Source organism: Nerophis ophidion, linkage group LG10 (assembly GCF_033978795.1).
Source record: "Nerophis ophidion isolate RoL-2023_Sa linkage group LG10, RoL_Noph_v1.0, whole genome shotgun sequence".
NCBI classification, from domain to species: domain Eukaryota; kingdom Metazoa; phylum Chordata; class Actinopteri; order Syngnathiformes; family Syngnathidae; genus Nerophis; species Nerophis ophidion.
In genome coordinates, this window is record NC_084620.1 from 68440795 (window position 1) to 68465248 (window position 24454).

A 24454-nucleotide genomic window follows, 5' to 3' on the forward strand; every position below is an offset into this window, starting at 1 on the left:
TATATATATATATATATATATATATATATATATATATATATATATGTATATATATATATATATATATATATATGTATATATATATATATATATGTATATATATATATGTATATGTATATATATATATATATATATATGTATATGTATATATATATATATATATGTATATGTATATGTGTATATATATATATGTGTATATATATAGATGTGTGTATATATATATATGTATATATATATATGTATATATATATATGTGTATATATATAGATGTGTGTATATATATATATGTATATATATATATTTTGTTATATATATATGTATATATATATATCTATCTTTCACAATGACATGTCACTGACAGTTTTGACCCAATTTGCACCAAATGGAGACATTTTCCGAGGATACTTTGTACTTGAACTGAATGCGATCCAATTGCGTCTGCATGGTTTTTACATATTTAACAAACTGAATGTATTGAATCACAATATGTCAACTTCCACAACGGGACTCCAAGGGCTCTTTCAAAGGGCTGCTAAAGACCTTCAATTAAAAGAGTGCCGTTTTGCATCGTCGTCTTTTATTGGCTTGTGCAAGAGCCAGACCTTTGGCATTCAAGCCTGTTCTGTTCCTATGACAACGGGGCATAAACAAACCAGGAGCAAGGTTGAATCTTTTCCTGTTGCCGTTTCAGCCTGCGCAAACTTGGTAAGCTTTTTATATTGTTGGGACAAGTTCTTTAAATGTGTATTTGTAAATATTTGGAAACAGCTACATTTTTAAAGAATTAAGACATACTACAGAATATCTCATTTAACAGATGGACTGATTTAAGGAAGTCAGCCTCAACTCAGACTATGGTAAGGTTTTGTTGTTTTTTGTAAAACAGAACTAATATTTATACAACTACAAACAAATGACAATGTGTACTTTCTTCAAAGGCCACCAAATCCACAAAATCAAGAACTCAGAGCATCAAACCCGCCAAGACTGGGAGTCCAAAGACAGGCAAAAAAAGGTCCTCTCGTGACAAAGCCGCCAAAAAAGACGTGGAAATCCTCGGTCCAGCAGCCATGCAGAACGTGTACTACATTGCTCACAATGCAGCTGCCTGCTTGGAGTTCAGAGGCTATGGGTGGTTGAAGGACAAGAGAAAAAAGGGTAAAAAACGGAAAAAACGAAAGTAAGTTTTTCAACTGCAAAGTGAAGAGGAATTTATTCTGATTCAACCACGTCAATGAAAAAATACACAAGTGTTGTGTAGCATTTATTCATGTTTCTATTGCATCATACAATATTACATAAGTGTATATAGTGAGTAGGTTCTAATTGTATTGCAATTACACCAGGTAATTGTCAAAAAAGCTTGGCCAAATGCTAACACATTGGATTTCCAATGTAACTTTCAACCCAGTAAGCATAATAGAAATATAGGTAACAATGAAACATGTAAATATGTTTCAGGCACTGTCAATAATCCCCATACAAAATGTACACTTGTTCCACAACCCTGTAAATAAATACATCATCTGCAGAGTGCATTATTTTGCCGGAAACATCATCCAAGGTGCTCACTCTGGTGGCTTCTTCTTGGCCTCCACATCTTTCTTGAAAGTCTCAATTCTTTTGGATATGTTAGGAACCTGAATGACAACACAAAGTGCGACGCAGACACACACAAAACATTTTTTAGTTTACCCTATTCTTGTGTTACAAACACCAACCTTTTTGAGCCCACGGACCAACTATTTTTTGTCAAAACTAACACTAGCAGTGAGGAAAAAAATAAGGATGAATAATATTGGTGCATTCAATATATTGCTGTTGTGATGTACTGAAGTATAAGACTGAGAAGCATTGTATTTGCTAGTGACAGGCACAGCATCATTTAAACCAAGGGTTCCCATTACGTCGATCGCGAGCTACCAGTCGACCGCGGGGGGTGTGTCAGTCGATCTCCAGCCAGGCTTTTAAAAAAAATAGACCTAAAAATGAGTGATCATCAATCTTCACCAAGACGTCACTTAAATGACATTCACGGTACCGGAGGGTCTTGTGAGATGACGCTGGCTGCTGCCAGTTCATTATTATGAAAATATGACCGAGAGGAAGGTGAGAAACACTTTTTATTTCAACAGACTCTCGCGCCGTACCTTCCGTCAAAACTCTAAAGGCCGACTGCACATTTCCTATTTTCACAATAAAAGCCCTGCTTCATGCTGCCTGCGCTAACTAAATACAGAGTCTCGGAAAACTGGCGTGCACAAGCGATCCCTCAGAAAGCTGGCGTGCACAAGTGATGTGCACGCCAGCTTTCCGAGACTCTTATTTTGTTAGCGCAGGCAGCATGAAGCAGGGCTTTTATTGTGAAGATAGGAAATGTGCAGTCGGCCTTTAGAGTTTTGACGGAAGGGACGGCGCGAAAGTCTGTTGAAATAAAAAGTGTTTCTCGCCTTCCTCTCTGTCATTTTTTCATAATAATGAACTGGCAGCAGCCAGCGTCATCTCACAAGACCCTCGGGTGCCGTGAATGTCAATCAAGCAAGCTACGGAATTTGCCGCCAATGTTTTTCTTGTAAAGTGTATGGAAGCTGGATGAATTAGATGCCAAAAACCAACCACTTTCATGTGGTATTGTACAGAAAGGACAACTTTTTTTCTCCTCCATTTGAAAATGTGGGCGTTATCATCATTACTGTCTGATTCCAATCAATGCAAGTCATCAGAATCAGGTAATACACCAACTTATATTCTTGTCTTCGTGAAAGAAAGACATCTATATGTGTTACACATGCTTGTATTATCATTAAACACATTTAACTTGTTTACAAAAATGTCTCTTTCATAAATAAATAAATATAAATGATATATATAAATGAGGTAGATCCCCTCGAGTTGGTCAATTGAAAAGTAGCTCGCCTGCAGAAAAAGTGTGGGCACCCCTGTTTTAAACCATTTTCCAGCGACGTCTTGCTTTAGTTGGGCAGTTCTGAATAGTCTCTTTAAACCATAACCCAAAATTGCATAAAGAACTTCTACCAACACAAGGGATTTGGCTGATTTGCATGCCGGGAAGTAACAAAACCATATTTTAATAACTGGTGCCCGAAAATGTAATATTGTAGTTTGTACACGCTTGCCAGTTTTGATCCCAAGGTGAAGTTTAAATGAATATTATTATTAAATTTTAAAAATCACAGCCAAATGAAGCCAGCAGAGACCTGATCATTTAGCCCCCAAAGCGGATCCCCTCAACGCCCTGAGTGCGCCAGGTAATTCTGTACATCAAAGTTATGAACAGAATCACCAACCTCAGTGGTTATGCAGACCAGGCTTTGACACGATTATACAGGAAGCGGACCCCTAACTATCAGATGGGCCGATTATCCATATTTCTGGACCCCAGGACTTCCCTTGGGACACGGTTGAATGTCTTTTCCAAGTCCACAAACTTCCACGCACCTTGCAGAGACTATAGAGCTGACTCTTGAATTCGAGGTTTGACTATCTGACGTAACCTTCTCTCTAGTACACCTGAATTGACCTTACAAGGAAGGCTGAGGAGTGAGGGTGAACACATCCATTTTAAGGAGAGGAACAACCACCCTAGTCTGCTAATCCAGAGGTACCGTCCCAACCCAAAGTCCACGCAATGCTGCATTGACTTGTTAACCAAGACAGCCCCACGGAGCTTTAGGAAATCTGGGTTCGTCCACCCCTGGAGCTTCTTAACTACCTAGGCAACCTCAGAATCCCCAGGTACTGCTTCCTTAAAGGAACACGTGTAGGTGGGATTGAGGAGGTCTTCAAAGTATTCCTTCCACCGATTCATAACATCACAAGTCAAAACCAGCAGCAGACAATCCCCACCATACACGGTGTTGACAGTGGCTGCTTCCCCTTCCTTAGAAGGTGGATGGTGGTCCATCAATTAATTAATTTTCCTGAGGGAACTCTCTTGAAGGAATCAAAGTACTATCTATCTAGAATCTCTTAGAAGCCATCCAGAAGTTGTTCTTCATTGCTTCTCCAGACTTGTCCCGAGTTTTTGCTTTAGGGACCGCCAAAGCCGCACTCCGCTTAGCCTGTAGATACTGGTCAGCTGCCTTGTCCCATAAACCAAAAAGACCCGATAGAACTCGTTTTTCAACCTTAGGCCATCCCACCAGCGGGTTCTGGAATTAGAGTCACGACAGGCACCAACGACCTTGCGGCCACAGCTTCGGTCACCTGCCTCGACAATGGAGGGATGGAAGGAACATAGCCTACTCAGACTCATTAGTCTCGCCTCCCTCGGAACATGTTCAAAGCTCCTCGGAAGGTTGAACTTGAAACTCCCTGCGGCAGGAGACGCTGCCAGCTGTTTTCCAGCAGACAATCACAATCTGTTTGGGCCTCCATCGGAGCCAAATCACCACCAGTGATTGTTCCTATCTTCACCTATGGGGATAAGCTTTGGGTTGTGACCGCAAATACAAGCTCACGGATACAAGCTGTTAACATGAGCTTCCTCCATAGAATGGCAGGGATCTCCCTTGGAAATAGGGCGTGAAACTTGGTCATTCGGAAGGGGTTGCATAGGCTGGCAGGGCTCTCCCTTGGAAATAAGAAACTTGGTCATTCGGAAGGGGTTGAAGTAAAGTCGCTGCTCCTCCTTATCCAGAAGAGCCAGATAAGGTGGCTTTGGTATCCTGTGAAGGTGTTCAGGGCAAGTCCGACAGGTAGTAGGACACGCCGGAGAGATTAGGTCTCCCAACTGCCCTGGGAACGCCTCGGGATCCCCTGGGAGGAGCTGGATGAATTAGCTGGACTGCGAGGGAGAGGGAAGTCTAAGCTTCTCTGCTTTGGCTGGTACACCCGACCAAACCCGGAAGAAGAAAATCCAAAATAGATGTCTATTTTATTAGACGGTTATATTTATAGCACCCAATTTGTCGAATCTCCATCCATCCATTTCCTACCGCTTATTCCCTTTTTGGGGTCGCTGGTGCCAATCTCAGCTACAATCGGGCGGAAGGCGGGGTACACCCTGGACAAGTCGCCACCTCATCGCAGGGCCAACACAGATAGACAGACAACATTCACACTCACATTCACACACTAGGGACCATTTTAGTGTTGCCAATCAACCTATCCCCAGGTGCATGTTTTTGGAAGTGGGAGGAAGCCGGAGTACCCGGAGGGAACCCACGCATTCACGGGGAGAACATGCAAACTCCACACAGAAAGATTCCGAGCCTGGATTTGAACCCAGGACTGCAGGACCTTCGTAACCTATACAACTTAAAGGCCTACTGAAAGCCACTACTAGCGACCACACAGTCTGATAGTTTATATATCAATGATGAAATATTAACATTGCAACACATGCCAATAAGGCCAGTTTAGTTTACTAAATTGCAGTTTTAAATTCCTCGCGATGTGTCCTGTTGAAAATGTCACGGAATGATGACGCTTATTTTGACGCGTGCTTGTGACGTTATTGGTTGGAGCGAACAATTTATCCCAGCACCACTCACGGCTAAAAGTCGTCGGTTTTAATCGCATAATTACAAAGTATTTTGGACATTTGTGTTGCTGAATATTTTGCAATTTGTTCAATTAATAATGGAGACCATAAAGAAGAATGCTGTTGGTGGATTGCAGCTACCTTTAGCAACCAAAACACAGTGGGTGTTTGTTTTTTGTGAAGCTTTACAGAACGGTCAAGCGAACATGTTTCTCTGCCACATGTCAACTGGCAGGTTTCGGTGAGAAAATTGTGGTAATAAGTCGGCTCTTACCGGAGAAATGAGCGGAGCTTGTGTCCTCCTGCAGCTGTCAAAGAGGCAGCTGCGACTTTCTTGGCTCCTCCATGGCTTCAATCAGAGACACTGGCGGTCACTACACCCCTCCGACCTTAAGGTATGACTTTATAATCTCACTAAAACACTAGTAACACAATAAGCAGATAAGAGATTTTCCAGATTTATCCAAGTAAATGTGTGTAATAACATCTGAATCTCTCCCACTTTTTCTTTCTAGTGCTTCACTCTAACTTTCCTCATCCACGAATATTTCATCCTCGCTCAAATTAATGGGGAAATTGTCGCTTTTTCGGTCCGAATCGCTCTCGCTGCTGGTGGCTATGAGTATAAACAATGTGAGGAGCTCCACAACCCGTGACGTCATGCGCACATCGTCTGCTACTGTACAGGCAAGGCTTTTTTATTAGCGACCAAAAGTTGCGAAATTTATCGTCGATGTTCTTTACTAAATCCTTTCAGCAAAAATATGGCAATATTGCAAAATGATCAAGTATGACACATAGAATGGACCTGCTATCCCCGTTTAAATAAGAAAATCTCATGTCAGTAGGTCTTTAAGCCCACAGGCCGGTGGTTGGAGACCCTCGGGGTACATATGTCAGTGTATGTGGATAACTTACATCATAGTTTTGAGCGAGGTACATTCCCACAATGTTGCCCAAGGTGAATCCTGCCTGAAAGGCAAACATTTATCAGACAATTTTAAGGCAGCTGGTCTCATATCCATTTTTTAAAATGTAATATTTTGAAAGCCAGAAACTGTACTAGAGTGCTCGCTAACCAAGTACCGTATTTCCTTGAATTGCCGAAGGGCATATAGTATGCGCCTGCCTTGAATTACTGCCGGGTCAAACTCGCTTCCCAAAATTATTTGCGCATGCTTAGTATTACCGCCTGGTCAAACTTGTGACGTCACGAGTGACACTTAAATGTCACTTAAGTGTCACTCGTGTCATCATTTTCAAAATGGAGGAGGCTGATTTCAATACCGGTAATTTGAAATTGCATAGAGCTATTCAGTAGGATTTAAGGTCCAAGCTTACATCACACTCAAATTTTTACTGCATACCTTTGGTAAGTGCCGGAGTGAGAAGAGGTTTTAAAATAATTAGCGCATGCTTACTTTTATTGCATGCCTCTGGTAAGCGAAGGAGTGAGAAGAGGTTTTAAATTAATTAGCGCCCGGGCGGCAATTCAAGGAAATACGGTATCACTGATTAGCTTTCGATTAAGTAAACATGCTAGCGTCAAGGGTTACCTTTAAATTAAACCGTCGATTCAAGTTTAACTCACCAGGAACTGTAGCATAGCGCAATATTAAATGTTAGGCGATGTCAGTCTTATTCTCGGACGTACAAAAAAAGAGTAAATTGAAGCTTTGAGGCTGATCATACAAACTAGCGACGTCTGTCAAAGATAGGCTGTCATCAACAAAGTCTGTACGCATGCGCGAGAGTTAAAACGGAAGAAATGTTCCATCGCGTTGTTTTCCGAGAAGACGCTTTGTAGTCCTTGTCTCCGTGTTGGCCTCAAAGCGAGTGTTGTTGTAAACTACAAGTCCCAAAATGCCAAAACGCTTGTCATAGTGGCTGCTGTTGTCGCAATGGTGGCGACGGAGAGACATTGAATGACTTTGGCTCAATCCCGAAAATAGCCGGCCTTGTTGCTGATAATACTGACGGCATGGAGGCGCTTATTCCTGTGATAAACAAGCTCCAGGATGTGTTCAACACAGTGGGGTCGGATATTATCCAGCTGCCGCAGATAGCCGTGGTGGGGACGCAGGTAGAGTAAACTGTCGTGCTAACCATCGATCATGTTTATAATGTAGCTTGTCAGTGAACCTCACCAGTAATGATTCAGTCCAAACAAAATGTACCTTTTTATTACAACCTACGCACATAACTGTCATTAACCTTCAAACAGTGCTATTTTAGGGATGCTATTATCACGCTTTTACAAACCCCGTTTTCATATGATTTGGTAAATTGTGTTAGATGTAAATATAAACAGAATACAATGATTTGCAAATCCTTTTCAACCCATATTCAATTGAATGCACTACAAACACAATATAGTTGATGTTCAAACTCATAAACTTTATTTATTTTTTTGTGAAATAATAATTAACTTATAATTTCATGGGTGCAACACGGGCAAAAGTAGTTGGGAAAGGGCATGTTCACCACTGTGTTACATCACCTTTTCTTTGAACAACACTCAATAAACGTTTGGGAACTGAGGAAACTAATTGTTAAAGCTTTGAAAGTGGAATTCTTTCCCATTCTTGTTTTATGTAGAGCTTTAGTCGTTCAACAGTCCGGGGTCTCCGCTGTCGTATTTTACGCGTCATAATGTGCCGCACATTTTCGATGGGAGACAGGTCTGGACTGCAGGCGGGCCAGGAAAGTACCCGCACTCTTTTACTACGAAACCACACTGTTGTAACACGTGGCTTGGCATTGTCTTGCTGAAATAAGCAGAGGCGTCCATGATAACGTTGCTTGGATGACAACATATGTTGCTCCAAAACCTGTATGGACCATTCAGCATTAATGGTGCCTTCACAGATGTGTAAGTTACCCATGCCTTGGGCACTAATACACCCCCATACCATCACAGATGCTGGCTTTTCAACTTTGCGCCTATAACAATCCGGATGGTTATTCTCCTCTTTGTTCCGGAGGACACCACGTCCACAGTTTCCAAATATAATTGGAAATGTGGACTCGTTAGACCACAGAACACTTGTCCACTTTGCATCAGTCCTTCTTAGATGAGCTCGGGCCCAGCAAAGCCAGCGACGTTCCTTGGTGTTGTTGATAAATGGGTTTTGCTTTGCATAGCAGAGTTTTAACTTGCATTTACAGATGTAGCAACCCACTGTAGTTACTGACAGTGGTTTTATGAAGTGTTCCTGAGCCCATGTGGTGATATTGTTTACACTCTGATGTCGGTTTTTGATGCAGTACGGCCTGAGGGATGAAAGGTCTGTAATATCGCTTACGTGCAGTGATTTCTCCAGATTCTCTGAATTTTTTGATAATTTTACGGACCGTAGATGGTAAAATCCCTTAAATTCCTTGCAATAGCTCGTTGAGAAATGTTGTTCTAAAACTGTTCGACAATTTGCTTACAAAGTGGTGACCCTCACCCCATCCTTGTTTGTGAATTACTTAGCATTTCATGGAAGCTGCTTTTACACCCAATCATGGCACCCACCTGTTCCCAATTAGCCTGCACACCTGTGGGATGTTCCAAATAAGTGTTTGATGAGCATTCCTCAACTTTATCAGTATTTATTGCCACCTTTCCCAACTTCTTTGTCACGTGTTGCGGGCATCAAATTCTAAAGTTAATAATTTGCAAAAAAAAATAAATGTTTATGAGTTTGAACATCAAATATGTTGTCTTTGTAGCATATTCAACTGAATATGGGTTGAAAAGGATTTGCAAATCATTGTATTCTGTTTATATTTACATCTAACACAATTTCCCAACTCATATGGAAACGGGGTTTGTAATTACTAACGTGTGTTCACTTCCCGACTGTTCTCACTTTGTGACACAATTTCAATCGATGGATAATAAATACAACAGTTCTCATTAACAAATACTTCAGTAATTTATGGTTCACATAATAAGATGACTGGGATTGTGTTAGTTTCAATAGGGTTCAACATTTAAATCAGCATTCTTCTCCCTTGAACAATTTATTTAAACAGTTTCTTAAACTGAATCATACTCGTACATTGCTTAACTTCTTTGATTATTCCATTGCATAATGCAATTCAACAGACTGATATGCTGAATGTTTTAAGTGTTGTACGTGCAGACAAATGTTTAAGTTGTATTTTCCCCCTAAGGTTACATTTCTTCTATTTTGTTGAGTAGAATTCTTGTACATTATTGGGTAGAAGGGTATAGTTTACTTTGTACATACTTTGTTCTGTTTGCAAATGCACCAAGTCATTGATTTTCAGTATTTTTGGTTTGCTTGTGTGTTCTCTATAACCAACATTATGTATTATTCTGATTGACGTGTTTTGTAACACTGTTAGTAAATGAAGTACACTTTTGTAAGTATTTCCCCATATTTCTGCACAAATAACTCATATATGGTAACACTAGCAAGCAGTAGAGAATATGGAGTGACTTTTGGTCAAGAACAGAGTCAACTTTATTTCTGATTGATATATTTTTGTGCCACGTTATGTTTTATAATTTTTTACATGAGATTTCCAGTTCATTTTATTGTCTATTATTACACCTACAAATTAGATTGATTTACTCTTTAAATGTCTACTGTGTCTATTTGTATTTGTGGTTTAATTCCTCTTCTACTGTTGCCAAATAGCATTAATTTAGTTGTGCTTGGATTCCAATATGGTTTTGGCAAACCTCTCTCTTTAATTTGTAAATTTATTCTGTTATTTGCATTAGCTTCTGTGTGTTCTCTCCTGAACAAAACCCTGTTGTCGTCTGCAAATAGCACTAACTTTAAGTCCTTTGTAACTTTACCAATGTCGTTCATCTAGAGCAGGGGTGCCCATTACGTCGATCGCGAGCTACCAGTCGACCGCGGGGGGTGTGTCAGTCGATCTCCAGCCAGGCTTTTAAAAAAAATAGACCTAAAAATTAGTGATCATCAATCTTCACCAAGACGTCACTTAAATGACATTCACAGTACCGGAGGGTCTTGTGAGATGACGCTGGCTGCTGCAAGATCATTATTATGAAAATATGACCGAGAGGAAGGCGAGAAACACTTTTTATTTCAACAGACTCTCGCGCCGTACCTTCCGTCAAAACTCTAAAGGCCGACTGCACATTTCCTATCTTCACAATAAAAGCCCTGCTTCATGCTGCCTGCGCTAACTAAATACAGAGTCTCGGAAAACTGGCGTGCACAAGCGATCCCTCAGAAAGCTGGCGTGCACAAGTGATGTGCACGCCAGCTTTCCGAGACTCTTATTTTGTTAGCGCAGGCAGCATAAAGCAGGGCTTTTATTGTGAAGATAGGAAATGTGCAGTCGGCCTTTAGAGTTTTGACGGAAGGGACGGCGCAAAAGTCTGTTGAAATAAAAAGTGTTTCTCGCCTTCCTCTCTGTCATTTTTTCATAATAATGAACTGGCAGCAGCCAGCGTCATCTCACAAGACCCTCGGGTGCCGTGAATGTCAATCAAGCAAGCTACGGAATTTGCCGCCAATGTTTTTCTTGTAAAGTGTATGGAAGCTGGATGAATTAGATGCCAAAAACCAACCACTTTCATGTGGTATTGTACAGAAAGGACAACTTTTTTTCTCCTCCATTTGAAAATGTGGGCGTTATCATCATTACTGTCTGATTCCAATCAATGCAAGTCATCAGAATCAGGTAATACACCAACTTATATTCTTGTCTTTGTGAAAGAAAGACATCTATATGTGTTACACATGCTTTTATTATCATTAAACACATTTAACTTGTTTACAAACATGTCTCTTTCATAAATAAATAAATATAAATGATATATATAAATGAGGTAGATCCCCTCGAGTTGGTCAATTGAAAAGTAGCTCGCCTGCAGAAATAGTGTGGGCACCCCTGATCTAGAGCATTGGTTTTCAACCTTTTTTGAGCCAAGGCACATTTTTTGCATTGGAAAAATGCGGAGGCACACCACCAGCAGAAATCACTAAAAAACGAAACTCAGTTGACGGTAAAAAGTCGTCGTCGCATTGTTGGATATGACTTTAAACATATGGCTTTAAAGCATCAGCAAGCATGCATCACTATAGCTCTTGTCTCAAAGTAGATGTACTGTCACCACCTGTCACATCACACCCTGACTTATTTGGACTTTTTTTCTGTTTTCCTGTGTGTAGTGTTTGTTCTTGTCTTGTGCTCCTATTTTTTTTTTGCATTTTCCTGTAGCAGTTTCATGTCTTCCTTTGAGCGATATTTCCCGCGTCTACTTTGTTTTAGCAATCAAGAATATTTCAGTTGTTTTTACCCTGTGATGAGGTGGCGACTTGTCCAGGGTGTACAGCGCCTTCCACCCACTCGATTGTAGCCGAGATAGGCTCCAGCGCCCCCCGTGACCCTGAAGGGAATAACCGCTAGAAAATGGATGGATTATCCTTCTTTGTGGGGACATTGTTGATTGTCATGTACGGATGTACTTTGTGGACGCCGTCTTTGCTCCGCAGTAAGTCTTTGCTGTCGTCCAGCATTCTGGTTTTGTTTAGTTTGTAGTTCAGTTTTAGTTTTGTTCCGCATAGCCTTCCCTAAGCTTCAATGCCTTTTCTTAGTGGCACTCACGTTTTGTTTATTTTCTTGTTTAAGCATTAAATACCTTTTTTACCTTCACACTGCCTCCCGCTGTTTCCAACATCTACAAAGCAATTTTCTACCAGTTGCCACCTACTGATATGGAAGAGTATTACACGGTTATTCTAGACAACACCAATACTCAACAACACATCATTAGCAGACTTTAATTACTGATTTGCAAAAAACATTTTTTACCCCAAATAGGTAAAATTAGATCATCTCCCACGACACACCAGATCGCACAGTGGTTGAAAAACACTGATCTAGAGATTGAAGAATTTTGGTCCCGGTATTGATCGCCGGGGTACGCCACAAGAATGATTTAACTCTGTATTTAGCTCAAAATTATAGAACGGATAAAGTGTCTCATATGATTTATCCTTTGTGCATGTATTATTATTTCACATAGTTTAATGTTTTCTTTGGAGGTGACACTGTTTTGATTGATTGATTGATTGATTGATATATTTTATTTCAAATATGCCAAAAAACAAAACAAGAGCAAGCATGATCCAATACAGTGCTTAACAGCCATTATAACAAAATGAAAACAATGGAGGGTAAAAAAAAAACAAAAACAAATGAGCATTGGATTTTTTTTTCTTTTCTTACATATTTGAAAAGGAGTGAGAAGTATACACTTATTTAATCCCACCCCTTTACTTTAAATCATAAATTACTCTGAGCTAGAACTACCTGTTCACTCTATGTACAAACTTAATGAACTTGTATATACATCAATGATAAATATATACATACATATGCACACTATACACATACATAGCCACACCGTTACCACAAGTGCTCATGGAAATGGTATCATGCCAAAACTGCAGTACCAGTGCCTCAATGGGCAGCCCCAAACTCTTTTCTAACGCAAGAAACCCAATATCAAAGCCCTTCTTCATCTCTGAATACCATGTACCTATACTTCTTTTTAAACTGGTTTATGTTTGGACATCGCTTTAACTCCACATTCAAACCATTCCATAGTTTCGATGGTCGTTCTACAACTAAGCATTTTGAAATTAAAATTCCCCCTTAAATTATAATCCCCCTCTTGTGTGCTGAACAATTTTTGAATGCTTCCTGGGAGTTTATTTATTTTGGCTTTACACATTTTGTGTGCAGTTTGATACAAAATAATATCATTAAATTTCAACATTCTTGATTGTAAGAATAGTGAATGAGTATGATCCAGATATCCTTGTTGATGATGCGTACAGCTCTTTTCTGAAGTATACTTATTGAGTTTAATGAGCTTTTATAATTATTCCCCCAGAATTTCACACAGTAGGTTAAGTATGGTTAGGCTAATGAACAGTAGAGAATGTGGAGTGATTTGTGATCCAGAACCTGCTTTGCTTTATTTATTACTGAGATGCTTCTTGACAGCTTAGACCAGGGGTAGGGAACCTATGGCTCTAGAGCCAGATGTGGCTCTTTTGATGACTGCATCTGGCTCTCTGATAAATCTGAGCTGACTTTGCTTAACACGATAAGTAATGAATAAGTCCACTTTTAATCAATCAATCAATGTTTACTTATATAGCCCTAAATCACTAGTGTCTCAAAGGGCTGCACAAACCACTACGACATCCTCGGTAGGCCCACATAAGGGCAAGGAAAACTCACACCCAGTGGGACGTCGGTGACAATGATGACTATGAGAACCTTGGAGAGGAGGAAAGCAATGGATGTCGAGCGGGTCTAACATGATACTGTGAAAGTTCAATCCACAATGGATCCAACACAGTCGTAAGAGTCCAGTCCAAAGCGGATCCAAAACCGCAGCGAGAGTCCCGTTCACAGCGGAGCCAGCAGGAAAACATCCCAAGCGGTGTTAAAAATAATGTTCAAAATATAAAACATTCTCATGCACTTTTAATCCATCCATCTGTTTTCTACCGCGCCTGTCCAAGAAGTTGCGTTAATGGTAAGAAGTTATTTATTTATTATTGGTTAGTGTGGGGCTTGCCCTCCTGGGGGTTCTTCAGACCCCCAAGCACCGACATGAGAGCCTGTTTCAGGGTTACAATATTGTTTTATTTTTCAATAAGTCTCTCAGTTGCTTTCCAGCAATAGTTTTTCCAGCCCCAACCCAGTCTCTCCTCCTGGCTGCTTCTTATAACAGAGCGACAGGTGATTAGATAACAAGGCCCAGGTGGGCCATCTACGCACCTGTCGCTGCAGGCCCACAGGCCACGCCCCCTCCACAGTTAGCTTCAGAAAAACAATGTTATTACAAAGAATAAGAGACCTATTATACTCTAGAAATGTTGGTCTTACTTAAAAATGCACGTGTTTAGTTGTGTTCAGTGTTTAAAAAAAATATTATATGGCTCTTACGGAAATATATTTTTAAACATTTGGCTTTTTGGCTCTCTCAGCCAAAAAGGTTCCCGACCCCTGGCTTGGACTGTACATGTTTTATATGTGATTTCCAGTTAATTTGATAGTCAATTGTAACTCCAAGGAATTTTATTTCAAAAACCCTTTCAATATCCACCCCATCTATTTGTATCTGTACCCTTGTTTCACGTGTCCTCTTTCCAAACAGCATTAACTTAGTCTTAGTCTGTTTTCTTGATCCTGAAAAGAAAATAACAGTAATCGCTGTTTTTGTGCCTCCAGAGCAGTGGAAAGAGTTCTGTCCTGGAGAGCCTGGTGGGCAGAGACCTGCTCCCCCGTGGCACTGGCATCGTCACCAGGCGTCCTCTCATCCTCCAGCTGGTTCACGTCGATCCTGGAGATGCCCGTAAAAATGAAGACTGCGGTAGGCACCGGAATTGCCGACCCTTCTATGCATGCTTTGCCACCACCAGATGTACATGCAGAACATGTCACGCGCTTTTCTCTTTCTGTTGCTGTCTAATCACTTTGCAGATGGCAGAGTGTGCAAACGCTCCATAAAGGTGCATTTTACTACTGTAAATGAGCCAGGATTAGCTTTGTAGCGCAGCTCCTCCTTCAGTCAGTCTCGCTGCTGTCTTTAGTGGAACCCCTCCGTGTTGTAGCCCTGCATCCTGCACACTCTTGTTTTATTATTAAGTCGGGTGTTTTTGTCCTAAAATGCTTTGTTGTGTCATGCAGGCAGAGAAGGTGAAGAGTGGGGGAAGTTTCTACACACCAAAGCTATGGTAACGAGTGATTAAAAACAAAATATTACATGCATGCTAACAACTAATGATTTTGGTGTTTTTTTTCTTTGGTTGCAGATTTACACTGATTTTGATGAAATTAGGCAAGAAATTGAAACAGAAACACAGCGAGTGTCAGGGAATAATAAGGTAGGACTATTTACTACTTACATTTTAAATGGTCATTTTGTGTTTTTTGTCAAATTTGTTGGTATTTTCCAAACCCTTCAAGTAGGTTTTTATGTCACCTGGTTTTTAAATTGTTTTGTGCAGGGCATCAGTGATGAACCCATTCATCTGAAGATATTTTCTCCTCACGTTGTCAACCTCACCCTAGTGGACTTGCCTGGTATCACCAAGGTAGCGTGTTAAATCCCCTTAGTGTTTTTTTTTTTTTATGAATGACAGTGTTTGGGGGAGGGGGAGGTAGTCTTGATCAGATATCGGCCCGAAAAAATCGGATTACCGTATTTCCTTGAATTGCCGCCGGGTATATAGTATGCACCTGCCTGGAATTACTGCCGGGTCAAACTCGTTTCGCAAAATAATTAGCGCATTAACGCCAGGTCAAACTCGTTTCGCAAAATATTATTTTTATTAGCACATGTCGGTGGCAGAGGGGTTAGCGTGTCTGCCTCACAATACGAAGTTCCTGCAGTCCTGGGTTCAAATCCAGGCTCGGGATCTTTCTGTGTGGAGTTTGCATGTTCTCCCCGTGAATGCGTGGGTTCCCTCCGGGTACTCCGGCTTCCTCCCACTTCCAAAAACATGCACCTGGGGATAGGTTGATTGGCAACACTAAATTGGCCCTAGTGTGTGAATGTGAGTGTGAATGTTGTCTGTCTATCTGTGTTGGCCCTGCGATGAGGTGGCGACTTGTCCAGGGTGTACCCTGCCTTCCGCCCGATTGTAGCTGAGATAGGCGCCAGCGCCCCCCGCAACCCCAAAAGGGAATAAGCGGTAGAAAATGGATGGATGGATGGATGTCTAGAATTTCCGCCGGGTCAAACTCGTTTCGCCAAATAATTAGCATATGCCTAGAATTTCCGCCAGGTCAAACTCGTTTCGCCACATAATTAGCATATGCCTAGAATTTCCACCGGGTCAAACTCGTCACGTCACGAGTGACACTTCACCTGTCATCATTTTCAAAACGGAGGAGGCTGATTTTAATCATTTGAAATCGCATAAAGGGAAAAAGATTAAGAGCTATTCAGTAGGATTTAAGGTCCAAACTATTGAATATGCTAAAAAGAATAGTAAGCAGTTATGTTTTATTAATATACCGTAGCTGCGTGTGTCAAATATGAGTGATTAAATGACTTCTGCCTCCTGGTGGTAGAGGGCGCTAGTGATCCTTCTTGCGACTACTGGGCTGCAGAAGAAGTGACAACAAGCAGCAAGAGTGAGCAGCGTGTGTTTATTTTGTCCTCTCGCTTGCACTTTTAACATGGAGGATTACATATCTAAAATCAAACAGTTTTCTAAACTGGACTTTCAATCGAAGCAGGAGGTAATAAAGGAAAATCTCCATCGAGACAGAGACTTTTAAAAGTGAAGAAAGATAAGGAAGACTTCTATAAACAAGTTATCGATGCTTTTGATCAGAAGGAGCTGCGCATGGACTTCATTTATAAGTAAAGTTAAGACCATAATAAAGTTTGTTTATTAAATGTGGTTTTCATGATGGTATCTTTACATCATACTCAAATTTTTAAGCGCAGGCCTAAATTTACCGCATGCCTTTGGTAAGCGCCGGAGTGAGAAGAGGTTTTAAAATAATTAGCGCCCCGGCGGCAATTCAAGGAAATACGGTGTATAGACTTGCATACGGTTACAATGTTTACATAAGTTTCACATTCTAACATGTACAGGAAGAAATAGGAAGAAGGCGACTTGTCCAGGGTGTACCCCGCCTTCCGCCCGATTGTAGCTGAGATAGGCGCCAGCGCCCCCCGCGACCCCAAAAGGGAATAAGCGGTAGAAAATGGATGGATGGAAATAGGAAGAAGCATATTATTTACAGATCCAACATCCCCAAGGTGTATTAGAAAGTATCCAGTTACAAACGTATACACAAAGTTACTGCATCATGAGCTGAATGTAATGAATTACTTCGGCCACTAAATGTCACAAAAAACAAACAAAAAAAACTGCCAGGCCACCTCAAATTAAAGACGAACAAAGACATGTACCTGGGGATAGGTTGATTGGCAACACTAAATTGGCCCTCGTGAATGAATGTGAGTGTGAATGTTGTCTGTCTATCTGTGTTGGGACAAGGGGTAGAAAATGGATGTATGTCTTTTCTAGATAGTCAATAATAAATAGGTTAGTGTTTTTCATACGTAACATAGTTCTGTTTAAATAATTCCACTTGATCAAACCTGTAACTTTCCACACTACAAAATGATAGAAGTTTGTGTGATGCATGCTGATATCAAATCAATCAACATGTCCACTTTGTCATTCCTAACATTACAACTTGTAAATATTGTGTAAATGATGTCCCAGGTGCCTGTGGGCGATCAGCCTGTAGACATCGAGATCCAGATCAGAGATCTCATCCTGAAGCACATCTCCAACCCCAACTGCATCATTCTGGCCGTCACCGCCGCCAACACCGACATGGCCACGTCTGAGGCCCTGAAGGTGGCGCGGGAAGTGGACCCCGATGGTAAAGTCCCACAGTGCACTTCTCCTGAGAAAGTACGTGCAAGTGCTTAGACGTTCACGTCCCTGCAGGCAGAAGGACCCTGGCCGTAGTGACCAAACTCGACCTGATGGACGCCGGTACTGATGCGATGGATGTGTTGATGGGCCGAGTCATTCCTGTCAAACTGGGACTTATCGGCGTGGTCAACAGGTTAGTAACATCCATTGGACTCTAGATGCATGCATCAATAGGTATTGTTCATTCATGGGTCTCGATTGTAATCAAAGTATGGCTCAATCATTCATTCAGCATTAAATATTAATGGGTGTACTGTATATGGAAAATGCAACCCTGTCTGGCACGTGTTTGTAGGAGCCAGTTGGACATCAATAATAAGAAGTCGGTCGCTGATGCAATCCGTGATGAACACGCTTTCCTGCAGAAGAAATATCCGTCCTTGGCTAACAGGAACGGGACCAAATACCTGGCCAGGACCCTCAACAGGTAACACAATGATAATTAATAATGTCCTCAAACTCAGGGTGCCTAAAATGACCAACACTAAGTATGTGTGCTTGTGTGTGTGCGCACGCTATAATGCACAAAGTGTATCAATAAGCTCTTACATTCTTAAATTTTTTTTTAATTGGAAAATGTTTGTTTGGATAAATAAATTATACAAAAACCATGCACATAAATCTGGTCATAAACGGTTACCTTCTTAAATCTAAAAACATATAGATATATAAGATAGAAAATGATAAAGGAATAATGTTGCAGGGCTTTCAAAAACTTTTTTCTTTGAAAGCCACACTGTAGTATGGCTGCCTTCAGTGAGGAGTTTGTAAAAGTGAATATAATGTACGGTTATATATATATATATATATATATATACTGTATATATATATATATATATATATATGTGTATGTGTCTTAATTAGATTATCCAGAAAATAGTGCTCGATGCCGTGTTAGAGCGCAATATATATATGTGTGGGGAAAAAATCACAAGTCTACTTCATCTCTATAGAACTGTTTCATGAGGGGTTCCCTCAATCATCAGGAGATTTTAATGGAAGCATTCACATACCATGGTTTATATAGGGCACAGAATGGGTAGGTACAGGCAGGCATAGGGGCGTGGTGATTGGCTCATGTGCCACCTAGGAGGTGTCTCCGTCTGTGACTGTGTGCTGATACAGTTTCACTGCGCTTGTTGAGGGATGACAGGTCTGGGTGGTAATGTTGAATATTCAAAACATTGCAAATTCTCGCATCCAGCACACCTTACAACAGTGGTAATAAAAGATGCAACATATGCTTAAAAGAGAAACTGTTTATTATATACCACCCAGACCTGTCATCCCTCAACAAGCGCAGTGAAATTGTATCAGCATGCCGTCACAGACGGAGACACCTCCTAGGTGAAGCAGTTCTGTAGCGATGAAGTAATCTTGTGATTTTTTTTCCCCCACACATACATATATATCTATTCATATATATAGAGAGAGATCTATATATAGATATATAAAATGTATAATCACCTTACAATTCCCAGTGTATTTGATTATTGGATATTTTTTCCATACAAATTGTTGGATAACTTGCTTTAAAATCATAAGTCAATGTGACAAACAGATATTTAGGTAATTATTTGTATTATTGCAACAAAATATAATGCAGTATATTATATTTGTTGTCATGACCAGGTAATAAAGTTTAAATGTTATGAAATTCCATGCAGTACCGACATATTTTCTATCAAAATGGAATGAAGGAATACATTTAGGAAGAAAGATGAAGTACTTAATTGACACACATTATTTCTGCGGCCACGTGAAATGTTGTGGCGGGCCAGATTTGGCCCCCGGGCCTTCATTATGACACCTGTGATGGAATGTATCAAAATATGTGATTAGTTAGTACTGTATAATATAATAAATAGATGTAACAGCAAGAAGTTACACTAGTAAATACATAAAATCAAATATTTCATGTTTAATGTGTAACGTAAACACATATAAAAGTACATTACAATACATTAAAATAAAACATACTACTCAATAGTATTTGAATCCATCCATCCATTTTCTACCGCTTATTCCCTTTCGGGGTCACGGGGGGCGCTGGCGCCTATCTCAGCTACAATCGGGCGGAAGGCGGGGTACACCCTGGACAACTCGCCACCTCATCGCAGGGCCAACACAGATAGACAGACAACATTCACACTCACATTCACACACTAGGGCCCATTTAGTGTTGCCAATCAACCTATCCCCAGGTGCATGTCTTTGGATTTATCTAATTTATTAGATTATTTAAATACATGTATATTTTGGAATGATAATACATACATATTTTATCTCTATTGTTTTTTTGTAGATATTTTATTTGAATACATTTTAATTGTATATGTTTTTCAATTTTGAAAATGGCTGTAAATAATTTCATGTTCTGTAACCTATTTCAAACATTTGAATGTGTTTTTCCAAGATTTTTTGCAAGGACCTAAGAGCAAATGAAGCGCCACATTTCCAAAAAGAAGTGTTTGTCACAGATAAAGCACACAATGAAGCTTGACTCTTCTCTGAAAATGGTTCAGTATAACTGCATCATAACAGAAGCGTGAGCCCTTTTCTCTTCTCCTAATGTCAGACTACTGATGCATCACATCCGCGACTGTCTGCCGGAGCTCAAGACACGGATCAACGTCCTGGCCGCTCAGTACCAGTCCCTGCTCAGCAGCTACGGCGAACCCGTGGAGGATCAAAGCGCCACCTTGCTCCAGCTCATCACCAAGTTTGCCACGGAGTACTGCAACACCATCGAGGGCACGGCCAAATACATCGAGACTGCAGAGCTGTAAGTGTCCACACAGTGGTGCTGCTGAGGGATTTTATAATTGAATAATGTGCTGCAGCTGGGGAGTGAAGCAAACTCCTGAGTCAGCTAATATCCCCTCACTGCTGCATGTCAGGTGCGGAGGAGCCCGAATATGTTACATATTCCATGAGACTTTTGGTCGAACTTTGGAGTGTGTGGACCCCCTAGGAGGCCTCAGTACCATCGATATCCTAACAGCCATAAGAAACGCAACCGTGAGTGCCGGATTTTCAGACATTCACCTCTCTTGCGAACGGCTAATCTCTCTCCACTCGCCGTGCCGCGTCAGGGTCCTCGCCCGTCTCTGTTTGTGCCCGAGATCTCCTTCGAGCTCCTCGTGAAGAAGCAGGTGAAACGGCTGGAGGAGCCCAGTCTGCGCTGCGTGGAGCTGGTCCACGAGGAAATGCAGAGGATCATCCAGCACTGCAGCAACTACAGCACGCAGGTCGTCCGTCTTTCAGTCTGCATCTCCCTGCTCCTATTCCGATGCTCCTGCTGACACAGAGTCATTTCTGCAGGAGCTGCAGAGATTCCCCAAACTCCACGAGGCCATCGTAGAAGTGGTCACATCCCTCCTGAGGAAGAGACTGCCCATCACCAATGAGATGGTACTTTTACGCAATACACAGTGGTACTTTAATGCATACTTAACCCTTTAAAGCAGTGGTTCCCAACCACTGGTCCGTGGCGCATTTGCTACCGGGCAGCGCAAACAAGAATTCATTAATAAACTTCCGCATTTTTCTCTGACTTAACTTTCGCTCGTCCCACTAAACACACACAAGCTTATTAATAGATGTATTTTACAACTCCTTTGTTATAGTACATGGCACAATGAACATTAATGGACATATACAATGTTAATGTGTCAGATGGTAGCCAAAGGTTCATTTTTAGTCCTTTTTTTGTGCTCTTTTTATCTGCCGGTGTGTGACAATAATGCATAAATTGAACTGGTCCCTGATGGGAAAAAGATTGGGGACCCATGCATTAAAGAATAGAAAATTCCAGTAATTTGAAACTGGAGTATTTATTGGTCCTTCTCAACAAATCTTTTATTTATTTATTTATTTTTTTAATCAATTTTCATTTTGTAAAATATTGGACACAGCTTGTCACAAAATATTATTTGCATGTTATTTTTTATAATACACCAAATCATATTGCAATACACAGAAATATATATCCTGGTAGTTCCAAACATATTTGTCATCTTTCCCCAGCTGCTTCAAATCACTCTAATTCATTCTTTATTTATCATTTTTAAAGCATTTTCAATGTTGTAACTATTTAACAAAAAATCTTACTGTACATTAAACACATTTCTTATTGCACATTTATTAATTTACTTATTCATTTACTGTTAATATCTGCTTACTTACGGCGTGGCAAAGTTAGTAGAGTGGCTGTGCCAGTAATCTGAGGGTTACTAGTTCAATCCCCACCTCCTACCATCCTAGTCACGTCCGTTGTGTCCTTGGGCAAGACACTTCACCCTTGCTCCTGATGGGTGCTGGTTAGCGCCTTGCATGGCAGCTCCCGCCATCAGTGTGTGAATGTGGAAGTAGTGTCAAAGCGCTTTGAGTGCCTTAAAGGTAGAAAAGCGCTATACAAGTACAACCCATTTACCATTTATTTATCATCAAAAGTCAACATTAGTGTGTATTTTTTTGTCATAAATCATAAATCTATAATTTATTATCGCCACACACACACACCAATAGCCACAAAAAATATAAAGCAAACTGGATATGTATATTTTACCTCTAAATATACCATATTGTGTAATGTAAACATATTTGTTTATTTGAAAGATCTAAAGACTGTGTTGACTAATCTAGTGTTACATTACCTATATAACCGCTGTTTCAAATTTGATACACACATTTTCAACACAGTTTTAGTATAAATATTTAATGAAATATTTAAGTAATTTCACACTGCATTTTTGTATTTTTTTGTTTTAGCCTTTATTTAACCAGGTACAATCCCATTGAGATCAAAGATCTCTTTTCCAAAGGAGACCTGACCAAGAGGGCAGCAGCAAAGTTACATTAAAAACAGTAAACAACACATAAAACATCAAATTTACAACATTAAAACTTGCTCACTTAACACATGTGCATACAGACAAAGTAGACTGCAATCCTTTCACTGAAGCTTTCGACTCATTTAATGTAACAAGGGTTTGAAATTGAAGATCTTCGGCGCTGAAAACCTAAATGCTTTCTTGCCCAGTTCAGTCCTTACTTTTGGGACGACAAATTGCGTCAACAGATTAACTGTTCAGACTGATGTCAGTCAAAACAATTAAGGTTTTCTTACCTTTCAAATGTGTTAGTTTATTTTAAAAAATCCGGTGTCTCGTTTCTTTTGTGACAATCTTGCAGGATCACTGGACAGCCCCGTAATAAGTCAATTACTGCCCTCTTGTGGATTTTTCATTTATTGCCTGCTTCTGATCTGATACATCAGGCTTTTTGAAAATAATTGAATTATACCTATGTGTCACCTTGTTGTACATTTGGCATATTAGGGTTAAGGCGCAAATAACATTGTTGTGCTGTCCCAAATAAATTACAGTGGCCATCTTCTCTCCTTTAATTTTGAATTGCAATCATTTGAGTTAGTCCCTCCTAATGCTAAGTTTGTGAATTCAAGACACTTTGTATTTGTAAACTGCTGGACTGACTCAGCCAAGCTGATGGAATAAATTATACATACAATATAAATACATAGTATATACCAGGGGTCACCAACCTTTTTGAAACCAAGAGCTACTTCATGGGTATTGATTAATGCAAAGGGCCACCAGTTTGATACACACTTAAATAAATTGCCAGAAATAGCCAATTTGCTCAATTTACCTTTAATAAATAAATATATATACATTAAAAAAATGTGTATTTCTGTCCGTCATTCCGTCGTACATTTTTTTTCCTTTTACGGAAGTTTTTTTTGTAGAGACTAAAAGATAAAAAAACACTTATTTGAACGGTTTAAAATAGGAGAAAACAACCAAAAAAAATAAAATAAAATTTTGAAACATAGTTTATCTTCAATTTCGACTCTTTAAAATTCAAATTTCAACCGGAAAAAACGAAGAGAAAAACTAGCTAATTCGAATCTTTTTGAAAAAATAAAAAAAAGAATTTATGGAACATCATTAGTAATTTTTCCTGCTTAAGATTAATTTTAGAATTTTGATGCCATTTTTAAAATAGGTTAAAATCCAATCTGCACTTTGTTAGAATATATAACAAATTGGACCAAGCTGTATTTCTAACAAAGACAAATCATTATTTCTTCTAGATTTTCCAGAACAAAAATGTTAAAAGAAATTCAAAAGACTTTGAAATAAGATTTAAATTCGAGTCTACAGATTTTCTAGATTTGCCAGAATTTTCTTTTTTTATTTTAATCATAAATTTGAAGAAATATTTTACAAATATACTTCGTCGAAAAAACACAAGCTAAAATCCATCCATCCATTTTCTACCGCTTATTCCCTTTCGGGGTCGCGGGGGGCGCTGGCGCCTATCTCAGCTACAAGCTAAAATGAAAAATTAAATAAAAATTTATTTATTATTCTTTAAAATTAAAATAAAAAAATACTTGAACATTGATTTAAATTGTCAGGAAAGAAGAGGAAGG

At 39.9% G+C, this 24454-nt stretch overlaps 3 protein-coding genes across 6 annotated transcripts in view; 2 read left to right on the plus strand and 1 right to left on the minus strand.

The window, feature by feature from the left end:
* Positions 1-201: 201 nt before the first annotated feature.
* On the plus strand, positions 202-1611 carry LOC133561223 (small lysine-rich protein 1). 2 transcript variants are annotated; one of them, XM_061914557.1, is made up of 3 exons: positions 202-705; positions 818-857; positions 939-1611. In XM_061914557.1, exons 2-3 carry the CDS (start codon positions 855-857, stop codon positions 1182-1184), a joined length of 249 nt encoding a protein of 82 aa, XP_061770541.1. In that variant the 5' UTR covers positions 202-705; positions 818-854; the 3' UTR covers positions 1185-1611. The 2 variants fall into 2 exon arrangements, with proteins under 2 accessions (XP_061770541.1, XP_061770540.1); XM_061914556.1 differs by having other exon boundaries at positions 202-857.
* stmp1 (short transmembrane mitochondrial protein 1) lies at positions 1252-7259 on the minus strand. The gene is made up of 3 exons (XM_061914558.1): positions 7098-7259; positions 6425-6478; positions 1252-1640 (listed from the first exon to the last, which is right to left on the minus strand). The coding sequence occupies exons 1-3, from the start codon at positions 7110-7112 to the stop codon at positions 1569-1571; spliced, it is 141 nt and encodes a 46-aa protein (XP_061770542.1). The 5' UTR covers positions 7113-7259; the 3' UTR covers positions 1252-1568.
* Positions 7260-7377: 118 nt separating this feature from the next.
* Positions 7378-24454, plus strand: part of LOC133561221 (dynamin-1-like protein) — a 51734-nt gene continuing 34657 nt past the window's right edge. For all 3 annotated transcript variants that reach the window (XM_061914549.1, XM_061914548.1, XM_061914550.1), the window contains exons 1-12: positions 7378-7589; positions 14756-14897; positions 15215-15261; positions 15340-15411; positions 15535-15621; positions 17776-17938; positions 18007-18127; positions 18290-18421; positions 20573-20779; positions 20895-21015; positions 21090-21245; positions 21319-21408. In XM_061914549.1, the coding sequence (XP_061770533.1) occupies positions 7488-7589; positions 14756-14897; positions 15215-15261; positions 15340-15411; positions 15535-15621; positions 17776-17938; positions 18007-18127; positions 18290-18421; positions 20573-20779; positions 20895-21015; positions 21090-21245; positions 21319-21408 (1440 nt within the window). In that variant the 5' untranslated portion in view covers positions 7378-7487. The remainder of the gene's footprint in view (positions 7590-14755; positions 14898-15214; positions 15262-15339; positions 15412-15534; positions 15622-17775; positions 17939-18006; positions 18128-18289; positions 18422-20572; positions 20780-20894; positions 21016-21089; positions 21246-21318; positions 21409-24454) is intronic.

What these genes read in the sequence shown, in the direction of transcription:
- stmp1 (XM_061914558.1), bottom strand. An exon ending in ACCTCGCTCAAAACTATGAT is followed by an intron (nt 1,641 to 6,424) that starts GTAAGTTATCCA and finishes GTTGTCATTCAG; the next exon opens with GTTCCTAACATATCCAAAAG.